The following is a 21,002-nucleotide window of genomic DNA, read 5'->3' on the forward strand; positions in this document are numbered from 1 at the left end:
CTAACGTTACACTACTGATGAGATCTTTCTCCAGTCTGATTAGAGCCCTTTTCAACTTTTCACTTTCTCAATTCTCTGACCACTCTGCTAAAATTATTTCCTCTAGCATTTCTTCTTTTGAGAAGTTTTAATCTGTAATGCACATTCAGGCAACAAAAGCAAGCTTCAGGAAAAGTGCTAGAGCTCAAAAAGAAAGCATTTACCTCTTCACTTCAGTCGCTGTTTTTGACCTTATTTTTATCGGCTTAGTAATTAGTGGGGCTTGTAGACAGTCCTCTGGAATATCTTCCAGCAAAGGAGATGCACCCAAGTCTGTTGAGTAGTTGGAGATATCCATCAGTGTTAAGACGAATGACTGCTCCTCCTCTGGATATGTACAATCATTCTTCACTGCTATATTTTTTCCAGGGAAATAAAGAAATAAGAGAAATCTATTACTCAAGTTTGAAATTATGTTGTTCTCTTCATGCCCCCCCTACCCTGAGCAATTAAATTCTAGACAGTCATTTATCCATGGGAAAAGGCACTGGGGATATTCTTGAGACAATATTTCTTCTTAGATGAGTTACATCATCACCCCCTGGAGCCTCTTCATTGCAGTGGGGTCCTGATTACCACTCAGAATGAAGAATATTAAACATGCCTAGTAGGGATGAGGCTTTTTAAAGTGGTGTTCTAGCTTTAAAGAACAATTTACAATTTAATTAAACTTCTGTAATGGTGCTCAAATGGCCCTCTGTGTTCAATTACAAGTGTCAGGTATTAAGAATTACTCCTTTAATTGGCAGGAGCCTGCTGTTTTGACAGTAAACACAGGACTCTTCCTCTTACTGCAGACTTGCAGGAGACAATCTCAGAAGTATAGTCTTGAGCTTAATAAATGAAAAACATAAACCAATGTGGGCAACAGAGGGACATGAACAGATAACTGCCAACTGCCATCCGTTAGAATCAGTTTAAAGAGAGAACATTTGCAAGGTTTTCTGAAGATGGAATGCAGTGGTGCTGCTCCATGCTTAAAACAACTCTTGTTCTTGATGATGTAAAGCTGTTGCAATTCCAATCTCAACTCACTTCGTGTCTTAATCTAATTAATGACAGATGATTTAAGACTCTCCATCCCAAGATCTTTGCAAAAACAAAGGGTAACAACACGAGTCTAAGAAGAAGCGTTAACCACATCTACTGCACATGCTCAGAAGTTACAACTTTGGACTGTTTCCATGTAAAATAAGCATTCTGGGCTTCTGAAATACTGACTTTGTCATACCTTAGACAAGCATTGGCTCCAAACCAGTTCCATTTCAATTTGTATTAGTGAAAAGCAGCCATCTACTTCATACCTTTTCACCACATCTGATCAGTTAGGAGTTTAACTGTTGCAAGTCAGCAGATTAGAGGGAACTCTGGTTGTCATCTTTCCTTTTCCTCCCTCCTTCCTTCTCCTGCACTCCACACTTGCACAGTCAAGCCCTCCTACTCTCACTAACACTGGCATTCACTCAACAGCTTTAGGTGATGATAGCTCTCTAAGCCAGTGGAAAACTACACAGGTTTTCTCCTTCTGTCATGCTCAACTTTTGATGGATAAGTGAGTCAGAGGCTCATAAAGGGCTCTTACAACTGCTAAACCTAGCATAAGGTAAGCAGCAGGAGCTCACAGCAGGGAGAAGGGAACAAGAAGTTTCCCTTCACTGATATTTAAACTTAATATAAGTGCCATTCAAAAAGTTCCCAAGTTTAGTTTATGTTAAAGAAATGCATCAATATGAGGCTGCCGTGAGTTGCTACCTTTTATTAATGAACAAAGTCTTGTTAATGAAATAGATTAATCAGGTCAGTGAAAACATTTTAGATTTTTTTTTTAAAACTGCAAGTTGCACAATTGTGGGGCTTTTGCTAACTTGGAACATTGCCAGGTTATACCTGAAGTTGCTTCTGTGGTGCTCCTGCATTTCTGTTGAGCATCTTGAGCACGAGCTTCATCCTAGAAAGAGAACATTTGAAACAAAACAATTTAATAAGCCTGAGAAATAACTCTTAGAGAACAGGAAAGAAACAAAGGATGTCAAATGCTGAAGAGTCAAAAAAAAAAAAAATCTAATGGCATCATCATAATTGCATGTCAGCTTTCACTTCTAGGTGTTCCAGGTTGAAGGATATTAGCCTGACAAGGGCAAGAAGTCTTGGGCAATACAAAATTTACATGCAGCTCATTGTCTGTATTGATGATTTGTCAAAATCAATTTATACATCCTACAGCACAACTCTGTCAGAGATGACTCACACAATAAATTCTGCAGTGGCAGTAAGAACACAAATTCCCCCAACCATTACAAAACCTCCAAGCTCTGCAACTCATTTATCCCTTCACTTCTATGGAATGTACGTTTGATAAAACCAGGAATACTCCACTGCAGGTTGCCCCTTCCCACATTCTCTACCAGCTCTCTAAGAGCCAAACCATCCCTGTTCCTTGTTCTGACACAAGGTCAACAGATTGAACTACGGAAAGAAGCTATGGTGTTCCACCATAAGTGCAGGTACATTGAGCTGAGGCAACACAAGAAAACCTGAAGGGCCTGGGAGTGAACCTGTGTCTCATAAACTACTTCTTGTTTATACTGGGCCTGGGATACACAAACCACTGCAAAGAAATGGATGTGAAAGACATCCATTATCATATACCTGTGAAACTTTTAATTGGGTTCTGAAATAAATGCTAAAGAGCACAGCACAGGATACAGTCTGTTTTAAACACAGCCAGTTAAGGTGACAATGAAAATTATGTGTTCAGCAGGAACAGTTTAACTTAAACAACAGTAAGGTTAGACTGAATGAATACATGAGTCCTAGGTAACTTCTTCCATCAAAATTAAAAAAAAAAATCCTCATAATTTTGCATCTATGTCTATCTCACTTATTGCTGAAGTGCTATAAACAGAGGCTTGCCAAGACTAAATTTGTCTGAAATATTATGCCTTTGAAAAAAAAAAAAAAAAAAAGTTTCACTCACAGTACCAGGTCTTTAAAATAAGTGAGTACATTTGCACTGCAAGCTTCTTCCTGTATCAAATTCCAGAGACTGGCCATTTCTAGTCTGCAATGAAGTAAAGTTCTTTACCTGATGTATGTTGCTTAGACATACTGGGGCCTCAGGAAGACAAGGACTTTGCTCAGGAGTTCCAGCCACATAAGTTCGATTTGGACAATCCACTACTCTAAGGCAAGATTCTTCAGGTTTTAGTGATGCAGTTTCAGTTGTTAACCCTCCTGAATTTCTGCCTTCCATCTTTTCTTCTCTTCTGTAAGGTAGGCATGTATCTAATTACTTTGGAACCAAATTAAGATACTGTGTGCATGGGCTAAACCCTGCATAATTATTTATTTAATCTGAAGCTTGTGTAGTTACAGAGAAACACGTCACCTGTCTAAAAACTACATCATTCTATTAAACAGAATACATACTCTTCAAATAAGTATAAATAAAGTACTTCAGGAAAAAATCCTCCCTAAGACCACTAATTGAGAGAGATGGAGAAGGCAAAACAAGGAAGAGCTGAAATACAGGCTGCAGCTGGAAGATGAGACAGAAGACTGGCAGAAACAAAAATAAAGATCATCTAGAAATAGTGAGAGGCTAGTATGCTGCAAGCTAGGATGTTCCCTACCCACAAAAAAGAGTAACTGAAATATTTGAAATGATTGCCATCAGAACTCTCAACACTGATCACATGGTAGCAAGTTCTAGTTAATAATGTAATAAAATAACCACTGGAATTAAAATACCTTTCCTTACAATTTTTCAGAGAAGTATTATCTAATAGTTTGTTCAATCTACTGACTAGTTAAGTAGCATTTCAAATAATACAACATGATTACTAGCAGACAATCATTCACTTGAAAAGTTGTTCCATGAAGCTGTTTCAACAGTCACAAATGCTTGAATGAAACAAACAAACAAACCCCCCTAGAACATTAAAAGTAATGGTAGAAAACCAACAGGTTCCTTGAGCTCCCTTTGCTCCAAATAAACCTTTGAGCCACATCGCACAGCAGCAAGCACACGTTAGCAATTTGCCTTGGCCTGATCAGCTGTAAAGCACTTTGGGAAAATGAGCTTGGTAATTATCAGGGATGCACGTCAATTAAGTTCAAAGAGTCTTTTCTCTTCCACCAAGGTAATTTCAAAAGTGAAATTGTTCTACACCCCCGGAACTATACACCAACATCCCACAAAAGTCCTAAGAAAGACAAGAGGGGTTTTTACAGATGACATACCAATTTGCACAAACTCAGACACTGTGCTAAAGCAAGACTGCTTGCAATTCAGTGAAGATGCCAGAAAGAATCTAGCAATTGTAACCAATGTCAGAAGATCTTTCTCCCTAAAGAAAATGAAGCAGTAATTTTACCTGGTTTCTGAAGCATTCTTCTCAAAATACTCTTTGACACCTGTCCCTGTTGCAGTGCTTTCATCTTCTGCATTAATGATGTTTTCACTCCCAGAAGGAAGCAGCCCCTTGGGAGAAGTGCCTGAAGAAAGTAAATATTGACTGTAAGTTATATTTTGTTGGGAGAAGATGTGGGTTATGAAGCTATTTGCTATATCCAGCTTGTCTGGAGCAGAAAACATGTGCATCCACTCTGTTTAGAACAATAAACAGAATATAAAAGCATGATTTAAAAGACTCAGGTTTGGCATGCACATAAAGCTGTTTTACAGCTGTCCAGTTTCAAATCTCATTTAAAAAAAGTCTGTATTCTCCAAAGATACAGCTTCAAATCCTCAGGAAAGGCAGCCCTGAGATCCTATATTTGACAGAAAGCATGCAGAAACTGACATTTACCCAACAAAAGCAGGTAATAAAGTCCAAATAAAAGTCTTAAAGTAAACAGACTGAACCAAAATAATTTCCAGCTGTAGCTAGTTTGCCAGAAAAACCTATACTTCACATTAAAGGCCTGAAAAGACCACTGATCATTACGGTCATTTAAGCCTGCTTCCTTTCTTCTGTCCAGTTTATGTGACCAGATTGATTCAAACACGTCCTTCTCAAAACAGGTCTCAGAGACATCTTTCCAGGGCTGCAGTTGGCAGTGTCAGTATCCAGTTCCATCCAACCTGCATTGCCAAGTCTCACTATGCTTTGCAATTCAGCAGGACTAAAGGCACCAAAGACTCCTGACTCCATGCTGCGCAGCGGCAGGTGGAAGAACTTTGCAGCCACTGCGCCATCCCTCCTTAGGTGAGCCCAGAAAGGACAAGAAAGGATTGTCCCATAAATCAGATCGTACCTTCAGGACTTATTTTGAAACAGATCTTTGGACCACCCATTGCAAGTAAAGTCAAGGCAGCTGTGGTGCTTCCATCTGTAATTCCTACAAAGTTGTTCAGACATGCTAAACATCACAAGCACATCAAGCAGAAATCCACTGAAATCCAATCAAAAAAGCATTTGGCACTATCATCAATACAGTGAAGCATGTGTGTTTCAAACGGTTGCTATTCATGGCTCAAGATGCTTGTTGACAGACAGTAATTCTCATCCAGTAAATTCAAACTACTGAAGAAACAGTGAGCAGCAATGTTCCCTTTAATGGTGTACTGGGTACAGGTGGCATAGTGTTGAGAGCAGGAAGGCTGCCCTGGACACAGCAGGTTCCAAATGACCCACCACAGGCCACAGCTCAGCCTGTCACCCAAGACAGCACCTTTGAGAAACATTTAGGAAAGAAAGTGTTGCACAGCACTAAAGAGGTGTCAGAAACAACCCTGCAAACACCAAGGTTGGTATGGAAGAGGTAGGGGTGAGGTGGTCCATATATGGGACCAGAGATTCCTCTGCAACCTGTGGAGGAGACTTTGCTGGAGCAGGTAGATGTTCCTTGAAGCACCTTACAGAGGATGCTTGGTGGAGCACACTTGTCCTGAAGGACAACACCCAATAGGAGGGATCCCACACTGGAGCAGGGGAAGAGGCTGAGGAGGAAGCAGTAGCAAAGATCATAGAATCATAGAATGGTTTGAGTTGGAAGGAATCTTAAAGATCATGGGCAGGGACACCTTTCACTAGCCCAGGTTGCTCAAGGCCCCATCCAACCTGGCCTTGAACACCTCCAGGGAGGGGGCATCCACAGCCTCCCTGGGCAATCTGTTCCAGTGTCTCACCACCCTCACTGTAAAGAATTTTTTCCTAATATTCAGCCTTAACCTATGCTCCTCCGGTTCAATCCAATTTTGCCCTATCACTACAAGCCCTTGTAAAAAGCCCCTCCACAGCTTTCTTGTAGGCCCCCTTCACATACTGGAAGGCTGCTCTAAGGTCTCTCCAGAGTATTCTTATCTCCAGGTGGAACAGCCCCAACTCTTGAAGCCTACTCAGAAAGGGGAGGTGCATGAAGCACTAGGAACTGATTGCAAGCCCCATTCCCCATCCCCTCGTGGATTCCTCCTCAGCAGGGAGGAGGTAGAGAAGGTGTGAGGCTGAGCCTAAGAAGGTGGGAAAGGGATGGTTTTTAGTTTTTGCCTCTGCTTCTCACCATCCTACTCTGTTTTGTTTGGCAGTAGTTTTCCCAAAGTTGAACCTGTTTTGGTAAGTGATCTCCTTGTCTTTATCTCAGTCTAGGAGCTTTTCCACTTTTTCTCCCCTCATCCTGCTAAGAACGATGGGTGGGAGAGCAGCTGGGTGGTTTTGTTGCAGCCAGCCAGGGTCAGCTCACCACAAATGGTAATCACAGAAATCCATAGCATATAGCACTGACTCACTTCCCAGTTCAGATTCTCTCCATCTTGCCTATATCTAGATGGTCACATCCAACAGAACATTTATTTCAGTCCAGTAGCTCTGAAGAATGGAAATCTACAGAAGAAAGCAGGCTGCCCCTGCTTCAACTAAGACAGCAGCCCACTCCATTTCCAGTGCTTTCTAGAAAGCTGTATTGAAACTGTATTTAAATTTAAAAGTGAAATCTATTCTGAAAATTAATAGATCCATAAGAGTTTGTAGCACGTCTGACAGGGAAGGAGTATCTGTTTCTGTGATCACAGTCAGTCATAAAGTGCTATTTTTACCAGTTTAGGATATTAAACTCAAAGACCACAGAGATGACAAAACTGTGAATCTGCCCACTCTTTGTATCACTCAGTCACACATCAAAGCAAACTGCATTTGCAAAGCTTCCTCTTTTCCCAGTGAAAACTAAGTGAAGTATAGGAAAATGACAAGTGAGATAGACAAAAGGCACATTCTGACCTTGGGGAAAAGAACCTTAAAACACTTGGGCCCCTGCTTGACACAGAACAGTAAGAAAGAAAATGGTTTACATCTCCTTCTAAAGTGTCCATTATCTCACGAGCAGGTTTTTACAGGATAAATTAGACCCCAGATTTACCACAGGAATAACTACATATTGGTAGCAAGTGAAGGTGAAGGATATGAAAAAGACTGTTTCATATCTACCTTTGTCCACCTCTGGATCTTCATGTACAGTTGTTTCCTTATATAAAAAGAAAAACAGAATCAAAGTTCTGTATACAATGAGTCCACAGTTTTAATTTAAAGCTTATGAGTAAATTCTCTGGCCAAAGGTTTTGAAAGGGTTTTGGAAGAGTGTTTCAAAGGCTAACAATATTTACTGACATAGTGTTTCCCATAACTGTGTCCCCCATACCTGGGTGGAACAGATAGAAGTCTATTAAGCTGTAGTGTCACAAGCAGATCTGGCAGCCAGACACTGTCCACATTGCTTTGTATGTACTATGAAGCCAAAAAAATAAACCCCAAAAAACACCACTCAGACATTCTTACTGCTGTTGAGGTGCGTTCTTTGTGCTGCTTCTGTGCCCCTGTCTTGGCAGTTGCAGGAAAGTAACTTTCAACTGCAGGAGCCACCTGCCCATCTTGCACGTTCATAGGTATTTCCAGCTGTAAAAACAATTTTAGAAGTATTTCAGTTAATCCACCCCAGAATAAAAACCCGTCAGATGCAAATTTTTATAAACACTTAACAGACCTTGAACATTTAGCAGAATCCTTCCCAGAAATCCAGTTTTGGACTGCATACCTTCTGATGTAAGAATGCACCAGTTGTGTGAAGTGGAGGCAGAACTGCTCATAACTAACTGCAAACATCAGAGGGTGTAAGACCTTGTTTCTACTTGTTTATTACTCCACCAAATTAAGTTTCACAGCCAGGATCTTTCATGGTGGCTGCTTAGAGAAAGGACATTTGAGAGACATTTTAAGGGGGTGGCCCACAGACTAAAGGAATGGTAGCTCTGTATATATATTGAAGAGAAGTTGTGGTTAATAAGGAAGTTCTGGATAATGTAGCACCTGAGCATGATAAAAATGGTATGAAATCAAGGATGAAGACTGTACTGGGTGTGGCTGGGATGAAGATAATCCTCACAGCAATCCACAAGATGCTGTGTTCTGGATTTGACTACAGCAGTACTGATAACACACCAGTGTTCTTGCTGTTGATGAGCAGTGCTTGCACAATGACAAAGCTTTTGTTTTCCTACCCTTTGCCCTTGGGTGGACAAGAGGCCTGGAGAGCAGACAGCTGGCCCAAACTGAGCAGTGGGGTATTATACATCAAATGATGTCATGCTCAGCAATAAGATCTCTGGGAAAGAAGGAGGTATTTGTGGTTAAGGCATTTGTCTTCCAGAGTAACTCTTATGCAGGCTGCGAGCCTGCTTTCCAGGAAGTGGCCTGACAATGGAAAGTAGTCAATAAATTCTTTATTTGGTATCACATGCAGCTTTTGCTTCATCTACTGAACTGTCTTTGTATCAAGCCATTACTCTTCTTACCCTCCCTTTATTTTCTTGCCCCACAGGAGAGGGGAGTGAGGAAGCACCCTGTGGGTGCCTGGCTGCTGGTCTGGGTCATCCCATCACTTAAGTAAAGTTTCTTGGTGAGGGGGACATCACACACAGAAACCTCTCCCTCATTTCCTAACATTCAGATGTAAAGTTAATAGGCTCACATTTCTTCCATCGTAGGCCTCAAAACACGTAGTAAGCAAAGTTTGTGCCTGCATTCAATCCCAGTAAAAAAACTGGTGAGCGCTCTCCGGACCTTAACTGGACCTTAGACCAATGTAGTATTCTGTTCAAAACCAAGTACATGTGCTAAGTAACACCCCTGGTACTCTTAATGCTATTCTGTATGAATTAATCACAGAATCACAGAATGGCAGGGGTTGGAAGGGACCTCAAGAGATCACCCAGTCCAACCCCTCTACCAGAGCAGCATCACCTAGAGCAGGTCACACAGGAGTACATCCAGGTGGGTTTTGAGTATCTCCAGTGAAGGAGACTCCACAATCTCTCTGGCAGTGTTTTGTCACCTTCACAGGGAAAAAAATTTTCCTTATGTTCACGTGGAACCTCCTCTGCTCCAGCTTGCACCCACTGCCCCTTGTCTTATCAGTGGGCATCACTGAGCAGAGCCTGGCTCCATCCTCCCAACACTGCCCTGCACATCTTTATCAACATGAATGAGGTAACCCCTCTCATAATCAGCTATCGGGTGCAGCAGAGGTATCACCACTCAATACTGCATAATATTCAGGTACTGTCCTCCTAGACCTGACCAAGCCCTTAAGAAAGTACAAGACTGAAGGCTCTCAACACCTTTGCCTCTTGGACTCCAGGCACAGGGCACCAACTCCTGCAAAAGTCAAACTGTCATTAGCAGGAGGCTGACAGGGTGCTGCTCCCTTCTCTAGCTTGATTGTTCATTCTCTAGAATATGCCCAATTAAGCAAAACTGGGACAAACCACAAGCACTTGGGAGATGCAATTAGAATAAAAGCTGTTTAAACAATCAAAACAAAAGTAAATATGAAAATCCCAGCTACACAATACCTCCTCCAATGTTTCCTCTATCTGAACAGGAACAGGCTTTGGGGATCGAAGTGCTATAGGAACAAATGCTGGAGCTTTGTTTACTTCCTCTGACATAAAATATTCACTTTCATCAGGTTCAGTGTCATCTTTCTCCTCCTCTTCTTCTTCTTCCTCCTCCTCTTTTTCTTCTCCTTTTTCTTCCTCCTCCTCTTTTTCTTCTCCTTTTTCCTCCTCCTCCTCTTCTTCTTCTCTTTCTTCCTCCTCCTCTTCTTCTTCTCTTTCTTCCTCCTCCTCCTCCTCTTCTTCTTCTCTTTCTTCCTCCTCCTCCTCTTCTTCTCTTTCTTCCTCCTCCTCCTCTTCGTCTCCTCCTCCTCTTCTTCTTCCTCCTCCTCCTCTTCTTCTTCCTCCTCCTCCTCCTCTTCTTCTTCCTCCTCCTCCTCCTCTTCTTCTTCTTCCTCCTCCTCTTCTTCTTCTTCTTCTTCTTCCTTCTCCTCCTCTTCTTCTTCTCCTTTTTCCTCCTCCTCTTTTTCTTCTCCTTTTTCCTCCTCCTCTTTTTCTTCTCCTTTTTCCTCCTCCTCCTCTTTTTCTTCTCCTTTTTCCTCCTCCTCCTCTTCTTCTTCTCTTTCTTCCTCTTCCTCCTCAGTCTTTTGAGAAGCCCGGAAGGTCACCAAAGTTGTTTTTGAACTTTCAAATTCCGTTCTATGTGCAGTGCTCAAACTTTTGCCTGTAGCAGACCTCATTGTAACTTCTTGGGTTTGATTCTCCTCCTCCATGGAATCAGGCTCACATTCAGACGAAGAGGAAGCATCAGTAGTTTCTAGCTCTACGAAACATTTTTGCAATGCCTTCCATTTCCTTATTTTTCCGGACTGCTTCCTATATTACAGAACAAAAGCGTATTTAAAAATTGTAAATAAGTAAGTAAACAAAAATAAATCAGTGAAGTCCAAGACATTCCAAAAAAAGAAAAACGGTACCACAAACCAAAAAAAAACCCTCAGTGAATAAAAACAGGTCATTCTGACCAACAATACAATCTATTTACCTCCTAATATATAGTGACAAAAATGCATTTACAGGATCAGAGGATGTTAGGGGTTGGAAGGGACCTCTGGAGATCATCCAGTCCAATCCCCTGCCAGAGCAGGACCATAGAATCTAGCACAGGTCACACAGGAAGACATCCAGACAGGGCTTGAACATCTCCAGAGAAGGAGACTCCACAATCTGTCTGGGCAGCCTGTTCCAGTGCTCTGTGACCCTTACAGTAAAGAAGTTCTTCCTCATGTTGAGGTGGAACCTCCTGTTCTGTAGTTCACATCCACTGCCCCCTGTCCTGTCACAGGGCACAAGTGAGCAGAGGCTGTCCCTTCCTTCCTGACACCCATCCCTCAGGTATTTATAGACATTTATTCAATCCCCTCTCAGACTTCTCTCCAGACTAAGCAGCCCCAGGTCTCTCAGCATCTCCTCATCAGGCAGTTCTCCAGTCCCTTCATCATACTTTGCAGCCCTTAGCTGGACTCTCTGAAGTAGATCCCTGTCCCTCTTGAACTGGGGAGCCCAGAACTTGATGCAATATTCCAGGTGGGGACTCACCGGGGCAGAGTAGAGGGGGAGGAGAACCTCCCTTGATCTGCTGGATACACTCTTCTTAATGCACCCCAGGATCCCATTGGCTTTCTTGGCCACAAGGGCACATTGCTGTTCCATGGATAACCTGTTGCCCACCAGGACTTCCAGGTCTTTCTCCATGGGGCTGCTCATCAGCTGATCACCTTCTAACCTGTGCTGGTGCAGTTTATTATTCTTTCCCAGACACAAGACTCTGCATTTGTCCTTATTGAATGGTATTCACATACCATTTAATCAGAAATCCTGATGCCTTCACCTATTTTTACAAAGTACTGATGGTAAGCAGGCATTAAGCAGCTTCAGTGTTGAAAAACTACACAGTTAAATTTACAAGATACAGAATTCCTCCACTAGAAAAAAGAAGGAAATCCCTTGTCCACCTCAGCCTAGTGCTCAAGACACAGAACTCACCAAAGCTTCCACTGCACTCTTTGGTTAAAAGAATGGTATTCTTTTTCATGACTCTCACTCCCTGATGATGTATCTGGAGTCTGATGAATATTCTTCCTGGATCTTTTAGAAGGCGTTTCCACAGGCTCCACGAAAGTGCGTTTTCTTGCAGCTTTTGAGATGGGTGAAGCTTCCACTGTGTTGTTAAAGCTCTCCTGAGACAGGGAGACAATTACAACAGCATTGTCCCAAATGTTTTTTAACCAGTTTTGGTGACAAAGGATTTAAATAAATAGGTTTGAGGCTCTTAAAAACATGTTCAGCTGTCACCTCTGGTAGCTTAGGAGGTTTTCCCATGTTTTCTTTACTTTCAGGCTTTAAAGCAGAAGTGTCACTACACGGGATCATCTATGATACCTGAGGTCCCTGTGCTGCTGCTGCGGCTGTATCAACTTATAAGAGCAGCAACTCGTCAGAAGCTGGAAAGGTTAATAATCTTCTGAAATTACCTATTAATTTAAACGAAAACTTGAGAGAAGGGAAAACTAGGTTTTATTCTGCTATGGAAACAAACAAGGAATTAAAAAACTACCATAGTGTGGTAGTTTTAGGCTTTGAACAGTTTGAACAGAAAGTAGTAGAATGTAAACAAATCACTATTGGGTGTAAAAAGGAAAATAATGATAGTTCTAAACAATCCCATTGAAGAGGTAAGGGACTTAAACTAGTGGTACCAAAACAATCTCTCTCCTCACCTATAAACTCTGGGAGATACTACCTTCGTGCTTCTGCTGGCTTCTGCTTGACCTTGGCTGCATTGTTTTGGCTGAGTCTAACAAAATATCTCTCTGCTCCTTTCTCTTGTCCCTTTTCTGTACGAGGGGGTAAAGGGGGAGGCAGGGAGGGAGAAGCTATTAGCTTCCCCTGGTCTCTGGCCAGGGGTTCCTTGTGCTGTTTATTAATTGTAAATACCTGTAAATACTGTAAATACTGTGTATTTTGTACATATTCATTGCCTTTCATTGTAGATTGTAGTTTTGCTTGTAAATAAGCTTTCATTTGCTTCCAGCTGAGCTGTTCTGGCAAATTTAATGTTGGGGAGGAATTTTCAACCCACCACACATAGTTTACAGAACAGAAAACAAATATTCAAGACACACAGAGGCACATATCCTAGAAGATGAAAAACATCATCAAGCACAGTTTTGTTAATTATGGATCCTTGGCTAAAACAGTGAAAACTAACTTGGCTAAAAATTGCATGTGAAGGATTTTAGTAATCCCTCTAGAAAATAAGGAGCACTAGATAAACCTGATTCTGGTATCACAGCTTTAGAGAGAGAAGAAACTAGTGTTGACTAGGTAAGGCCTGTTAAGTGCTAACAGTTTTAACAAGTATTTTTGATACACTTCTAACCACACAAACTGTAAAACTTGAGACAACAAGCATTAAATGTTACCACAGTTTTTAGATCCCAAGCCCATTTTTGAAAAGTCAATTTTATAAAAAGAAAAGAATCATATTAACCTTTCCCAGACAGCTACTGGGTTTCTGCGCCACTTGTGGTTCTGAGAATTTAATCACAAGAACTGAGGTGTAAATTGGCTCAAAACACATAACCAGCACTTACTAATGATACACCTAGATCTTCTACCATCAAATCCTTTGCTGCATCTCTGTTCTCAGCAGTGTCCTCTTCTCTGCTTTCACCTTCTTCAGCATCATCTCCTTTTCCAGTAACTCCCATGAGGTTTGGTCTGGGTTCCCAGTGGGGTTTCTTCACTTGATGCCTAGGTTTTGTATCACTTTCTTCACTTTCTCCTCCAGAAATGAATTTATCACTAGATATATAAAAATATTTTTCAACTTTTACTTCTCAGGAACTACAAAATGTATTCTGTAGGCTTGGCTTACTGTAAACAATTCAGTGCTTTTAGCTAGAAATGAACTGAAGTATTCTGAATTTTTGTTTAGTTGGTGAAGATTAAAACAAAATAAAAGCAAAAATTAAGTAAAAAAAAAAGGAAAAAGGAAATAGTTTGCTTTTCGGCAGTAATAGACCTTTCTCATTACTTTTGGAAGGAAAACAAAATTAAGAAGTTTGGTATAGCTATATCACTATAGGGCCCTCAAAATTAAGCAACCAGTAACATTGTATTTATTAATTCCAGTGATCAAGGCACCACTGCTTTTAAACAGGATGAAATTCTTCTGTGTGTTCAAGCACATTCAGGTCAGTGAGATACAAATCCTGGGCTTTCAAACCCATGTCTCAGGAAAGGGCAAGCAGGGGTATCCAGAACCACAAGGCCAGTCAGCCTCACCTGGGAGGTGAGTAGGAGAGTGATGGAACAACTAATCCTGGGGACCATTTCCAGACACATGAAAAACAAGAAGGTAACTTGGAGTAGCCAGAATGGGTTCACAATGGGGAGAAGTCATGCTTAATCAACCTGATAACCTTTTATGATGAAATTACTAACTTGATAGATGAAGAGCTGTAGATAGTGTCTTCCTTGACTTAGTAAAGCTTGAGCAAGGCTTCTAACGCTGTCTACCCTAACATCTGTATCAGGGTAACTGATGAGGTGTGGGCTGGGTGAGCAGAAGGTGCCAGGCTCAGTGCTTGGTGATCAACGTGGCACAAAGTCTAGTGAGAGGCCAGTAACAAGGAGTGTACTCTTTGGGTTAATACTGTGTTCAATCATAGAACCATAGAATTATCAGGGTTGGAAAGGACCTCAAGGATCATCCAGTTCCAACACCCTGCCATGGGCAGGGACACCTCACACTACAGCAGGTTGCTCACAGCCACCTCCAGCCTGGCTGCAAAAACCTCCAGGGATGAGGCTTCCACCACCTCCCTAGGCAACTTGTTCCAGTGTCTCACCATCCTCATGGGGAAGAATTTCTTCCTAACATCCAATCTGAACCCACCCATTTCTATTTTTGCCCCATTCCCCCCACTCCTATCACTCCCTGACACCCTAAAAAGTCCTTTCCCAGGACAGAAGCAAGACCACGAGCCAGCAATGTGCCCTTGTGGCCAAGAAGGCAAACAGCATCCTGGGCTGTATTAGAAGGTGTGTGGTTAGTAGGTCCAGAGAGAGATTCTCCTCCCCATCTACTCTGCCTTGGTGAGATTGTATGTGGAATATTTTGTCCAGCTCTAGGCCCTTCAGTTCAAGACGGACCTCAGGGAACTGCTTGAACGAGTCCAGTGCATAGTCACAAAGATGGAGTGCAACATCTCCATGTTGAGGAAAGGCTGAGGGAGCTGGGGTACTCTTTAGCTTGGGGAAAAGGTGACCTCATTAATGTTTATAAATAAGTGAAAGGCAGGTGTCAGGAGGACAGAGCCAGGCCCTGCTCAGAAATGCTCAATGATAGGACAAGGGGCAATGGTTGCAAGCTGGAGCAGAGGAGGTTCCATGTGAACATAAGGAAAAACTTTTTCACTGTGAGGGTGACAGAGCCCTGGAACAGGCTGCCCAGAGAGGTTGCAGAGTCTCATTTTCTGTGGACACTCAAAACCAGCCTGGATGTGTTCCTGTGTGACCTACTCCAGGTGATCCTGCTCTGGCAGGGGGTTGCACCAGGTGATCTTTCAAGGTCCCTTCCAACCCCTAACATTCTCTGATTCTGTAATAAATGCTGAGGTCTACACAGATAGGAAGCAGCTTTGCAGAAAAGGAGCAGGGCACGCTAGTGGACACAGCGATGAACCTGAGCCAGCAATGTGCCCTGGGCTGCTAAAAAAAAGCTAATGGCATCCAGGGCTCTATTAGGAGAAGTGTTGCCAGCAGGATAAGGGAGGTTCTCCTTCTCCTCTGGCTGGTGACGCCACATCTGGACTTACTCTACTGAAGTGCCCAGAACTGGTCAAAAGAGAGATACTGACATACTGGATAGGGCCCAGCAGAGGGCTATGGAAAGTGAAGGGATAGAAGCACCTATTCTGTGATGAAAGGCTGAAAAGAGTAAGGACAGCCTGGAGAAAAAGCAGGATGGGTTGGAGTGAGTTGGGAAATATCATCAATGTGTATAAATACCTGAAGGAAAGGTGTGAAAACAGATGGAGCCAGACTCTTTCTGGTGGTAGCTAGCAACAGAACAAGGAGCAGTGGGCACAGATTGAAACACAGGAGCTGCTTTCTGAACATCAGGAAATACTATTTTACTGTGAGGGTGACCAGAGAGACTGTGAAGTCTCCATCCCTGGCAATATTCAAAAAGCCATCTGGACATAGTACTTGGGCAACCATTTCTGGGTGGCCCTGTATGAGAAGGAGGGTTGGACCAGATGAACTCTAGAGGATGCTTTGAACCTCAACCATTTTGTGATTCTGTGAAATTCCACCATCACAGAAGCCAAGACTGCAAGCTAAGGTCCTTGTCTTAACACTACAAAGCCTCTGGGATATGGTTTCAATGTCTGTTATACAAGAAATTTTAAGCAGGAGGCTTGGAGACCGATGGAAACCAGAAGCTAATTTTAGAAAACAGCTGAAGTAAATTCCTTTGAGACTGGTCTGAATCAGTGAAGACTGAGCAAAAGGTAGCTATAACCCAGACATCATCCACCTCATATTGCATATACATAAAAAGCATCTGCTCCACCAAAGAACCAAGACACCATACATGGTTCCATGAACTTCTGCAGGAAAGAAAAAGTGAAGAGACTGAGACTACATTTTAGAGAGCAAGCTCATTTTACCTTACTCTATCAACCACTTCTTAGCAAGTGAGTGCAAATGACACTGCTTAGTCTTCCTTTCCACAGTGCACTGTACACTAAGAATGAATTACTGAGAAATTCAGACAGCTAAGGTCTGATGACTTGCTTCTGCTCTCACCTGCAAAGTATCTAGTGTGAGGTGTCCCTACCCTGCCTGCAGGGGGGTTGGAACTAGATGATACTTGTGGTCCCTTCCAACCCTGACTGATTCTATGATTCTATGATTCTATGGTCTTCCAACAAGGAAAACAGACTTTAGAAAAAAATGATGGTAAAAACACTTATATTGCCCAAGGATGCCACCTAGTGACATCCATAGCATGTAGAATGTACAACCACAGCAGCCCAGAGCCTACACTTTAAAAATACCAAACAAAAAGGCAAGTTCAGGATGAAAGCAACAAGACAAATATGCACAGCCTTCTTGAAGAGCTTTTTAGCTTTGCCAACAAGGAGCTTTACCTTTCCACGGTATCCTCAACACTTCCTACATCATCTGTAGGTAGACGTTTTCTTTGTTCTCCCTTGCTGTAGCAGTCAGATGATTTTTCAGGAGAAGAGAGTGCTTCTGACTTCATGCTTTTTGGACTTATGTCCAGATTGTCACCCTCAGCTGATTTCCCCTCAAACAATGCTTCAGAGTTATCCTTATGTTTGAGAAGCAAAACCAAAACGAACAATATCAGCACAAAATACATCACCAGTCAAATAAAGCACTGGAGGATGCATATCTAAGACAAAGCCTCAGTTAAAAAATTTAGAGAAGTAGTTTATGGCACCCATCACCGTTCCTTAAGGTTTTTGTCTAATAAAACCAGGTAATATAAGCACTATAGTCTTTCATGAGCAACTACCAAGGAGTTCAGAAGAAGCTCGACAAAAGGAATGTGTCATTCATGCTAACGTGACTGAAGTGTCAAAGTTGAGGTGAAGTCCTTAGGTTTGCTAACAAAAGTCTATTTTATCACTGTGAATTCTACAATGCCTCACATTAGGGTGCAAATATTAAACCTCAATGTAACTCCTGCTAATCAAAAAATAATGTATGCATTTAAACCAGAATCTTTGGGTGTCTTACAAACAGCTGGTGTAGAACCAGGAATTAGAAAGTATAATCACAAATATCTGAATAGAATTCTCACTTTTGGTGGAAGAGGTTCCTCAGATCCTTCTGCCACAGGCAGATTCTCTCCTTTGTTTGCTTCTTCCTCAACTGAAGCAGCAAGATTTGGTGCCACTGGAGATTCTTTACTACGTGCTGTTTTCAGGTCTGGTCTAGTTCTCACAGATTCATGCCTTATGAGTTGTCCTGGTTTCAGAGCACCCAGCTTGCCCTCTTGGGAAGTGGATTTTTCAGCACTAGTGAATTTAAAGCAAGCAAACAAAAAAGACCCCCAAATTATGTCACTTTGGCTGGGAGGAGAGAAAAAGCAGGTTTGCATTCAGTAAGTTTTGAGTCAATACTTATACAAGAGAGTTACAGAGTAATACACTGCATTGCCTTTTTATCTTTTCAAATCTGTATTTCTCATTTTGAGCATTTATGGATAGCACAGAAGAAGGAATAACAAGACCATCCTCAACCAGACCAGGATTACCTGGTCTAGTTGAGGATGTCCCTGCTTACTGCAGGGGGTGTTGAACTAGATGACATTCGGAGGTCCCTTCCAGCCCAGACCATTCTATGATTTCTTTGTCAAGGTATTTTTAACATCAAGACAAAAAAATTATGCTGCTAACCACATCAACATTTGCAGTCTAATACATGCTTAAAGTCTCCTTTTAACAAGAGAAGGAGTGAAATAGAAGAGCACAGTGGGATCAGTGAAGGATAGATCACTGAGAGTTTGCAAAGTGTCTTTGTTACATGTATGATCTCTGCCTATGCAAATACAAACCAAAGAAAAGAAAGTCTTGGTCAAAAAAAAGAGCTACAAACTTATGCAGATCACTTATGTACCAGCTACACAATGACAAGTAGTTCAGCTCAATTTAAAATGTGCTCTGACAACATGGGAAGAAGCTGCCTCTAGGCACTGAAAATTAAACACTGGGAAAAGACAGATTACAGGGAACAAAAGAATTGACACTTAAAAAGGTGTTTCATTATGCACCAGATGAAAGCTTTTCAAAAGCAATTTTGCTGAACTCTGGACTTACCTGCTTTGCTTACACAGTATGTTTCCAGAAATACAGGGCATCTGAGGCACCTCTTGCTGTTCCTGTTCCTCTTTGCTCAATAGACCTGCTGGACACAATGCAGCTTCACTTTCAGCCTTTAATTTGCAATTAAAAAAAAAGATGAAGAAAAAGGGAATTAAGCAAGTTTTTAGAACAGTTGTATACTTTATAAAAAAACCCCAACCCTCAAACCAAAAAACAACCAAACAACATGAGACCTACAAATCTCTGCTATACCCCAGTCAAGAAAGGAATCATATCATATTTGTGAGGGTAATCTGCCTGAGCACATAATTCAATTTATAAGCAAGCAGGAATTAAGTCTTCTTAGTCCTGGGCTACCTTGAGCTAGGCTCTTAAATATGGGAACCTAGACAGGCTGGAGAAGTGGGCTAAGGAGCATCTCATGAGGTTCAGTAAGTGCAAGGTCCTGCACCCTAGGGCAATGTTGGGTATCAGTCCAGGCTGGGGGATGATGAGACTGAGAGCAGTCTTGCAGAAGAGGACTTCGGGTTGCTGATGGGTAAGTAGCTGGACATGAGCTAGCAGTGGGCACTTGCAGCCCAGAAGGCCAGTGGCAGACTGGGCAGCAACAAAAGCAGCATGGCCAGCAGATGCAGAGAGGGCATCCTGCCCCTCTGCTCTGGTGAGACCTCATCTGCAGTTCCGTGTCCAGCTATGGGGTCCTCAAAGCAAGAAGGACACAGAGCTGTTGGAGCGGCTCCAGAGGAGGAACACAAAAGTGAACGGGGAGCTGGAGCACCTATCCCATGAAGCCAGCCTGAGAGAGTTGAGGTTGTTCAGCCTGGAGAAGAGAAGGCTTCAGGGAGACCTCGTAGCTGCATTTCAGTATCTGAAGGGGGTCTACAGGAAAGCTGGGGAGGAACTGTTTAGAAGGGCCTGTGGGGATAGGATACAGGGCACTGGATTTAAACTGCAGCAGGGTAGATTTAGGTTGGACATAAGGAGGAAGTTCTTTACAATGAGGGAGGGGAAACACTGGAATAAGTTGCCAGAGATGTGGTTGAGGCCCCGTCCCTGAGGACATTCAAGGTCAAACCTGATGGGGCCCTGAGCAACATGATCTAGTTGGTGATGTGCCTGCTAACTGCAGGGGGGTTGGACAGGATGACCTTTGAGGAACCCTTCCAACCTGATGCAATTGTCAATCTGTGATTCAGCATCCAATAAACGCTCTGTTACCTGAAGCACTAAGGAAACAAAACACTCTAGCTAATGGAAGAACTTTTGAAAACTGGATATTGCAGAGCACAGGTAGACCCAAGCCATTTAAATATACTCTTACATTCAGAAGGGCTTACTAATTTTACTTCTGTATTTGCCACACTAGTTCCACAAAGGAGCTACCTAAACATGTCTCTCAGCACTTCAGGTCTTCAAGAGCCTTCTTAGTGCAGTATAATTTAAACATTACTGTGGTGCTACAGATTGGCAGATGTGTGCTCATGGTCCACAGGTCTAGAATAGCCAAAGCTGAACCACAAGCAACTGTCTCAGTTCAGGGTGAGCTGACGATGTGGGCACTGAGAGGAAGACTACAGTGCATTTGTGTTGCTCTCTGGGAATGCTGCATACAAGTATTCCAAGCTAGATCCACAGAGGTTCAAAACTAGAACCAGCTAGAGCCATTCAAAAAAACAAAAAAGAGTCAATCTTACACAGCTTAGCTATTGTTTAGGATTGTAGCCAAGTGCACACAGGCATGCCTACATCCATGGCATGATTCATGAGCAACCCACAAAATGGTTACAGAGATTTCTTCAGACCTGTAATGGCATTGGAGGACTTCAATACCTTTTACAGTGACTACCAAAATGTCTGTGGGGATATAGTGTAGGTGAATGGCTCCATTTATCTGTGTAAAGCAGAGGAGTGTTAGGCACTGTAGTGGTCACCAAATTAACGGAACTCTTTTGTTTTTCAACAGAATCACAGAGTGGTAGGAGTTGGAAGGAAGCTTCAGAGATCATTGCATCTAACACTCCTGCCAGAGCAGGATCACCTAGTACAGGTCACACAGGAATGCACTTAGATGGATCCTGAACATCTCTAGAGAGGGACACTTCACAACTTCTCTGAGCAGCCTGCTCCAGGGCTCTTCCACCCTCACAGTAAAGAAGTTTTTCCTCATGTTGAGGTGGAATTTTCCTGTGTTCCAGTTTGTACCCATT

The 21,002-nt window shown here is 42.3% G+C and overlaps 1 protein-coding gene across 1 annotated transcript in view; it reads right to left on the minus strand.

Moving 5' to 3' along the window:
- Positions 1 to 21,002, minus strand: part of BDP1 (B double prime 1, subunit of RNA polymerase III transcription initiation factor IIIB) — a 75,880-nt gene that overhangs the window by 7,404 nt on the left and 47,474 nt on the right. Inside the window, 14 exon segments of the mRNA XM_054397652.1 lie at positions 204 to 393; positions 1,927 to 1,987; positions 3,125 to 3,305; positions 4,416 to 4,620; positions 5,299 to 5,382; positions 7,464 to 7,500; positions 7,812 to 7,928; positions 9,884 to 10,225; positions 10,369 to 10,741; positions 11,912 to 12,105; positions 13,522 to 13,732; positions 17,092 to 17,276; positions 17,772 to 17,988; positions 18,790 to 18,905. Of these exon segments, the coding sequence (XP_054253627.1) occupies positions 204 to 393; positions 1,927 to 1,987; positions 3,125 to 3,305; positions 4,416 to 4,620; positions 5,299 to 5,382; positions 7,464 to 7,500; positions 7,812 to 7,928; positions 9,884 to 10,225; positions 10,369 to 10,741; positions 11,912 to 12,105; positions 13,522 to 13,732; positions 17,092 to 17,276; positions 17,772 to 17,988; positions 18,790 to 18,905 (2,513 nt within the window).

Source organism: Indicator indicator, chromosome Z (assembly GCF_027791375.1).
Source record: "Indicator indicator isolate 239-I01 chromosome Z, UM_Iind_1.1, whole genome shotgun sequence".
NCBI classification, from domain to species: domain Eukaryota; kingdom Metazoa; phylum Chordata; class Aves; order Piciformes; family Indicatoridae; genus Indicator; species Indicator indicator.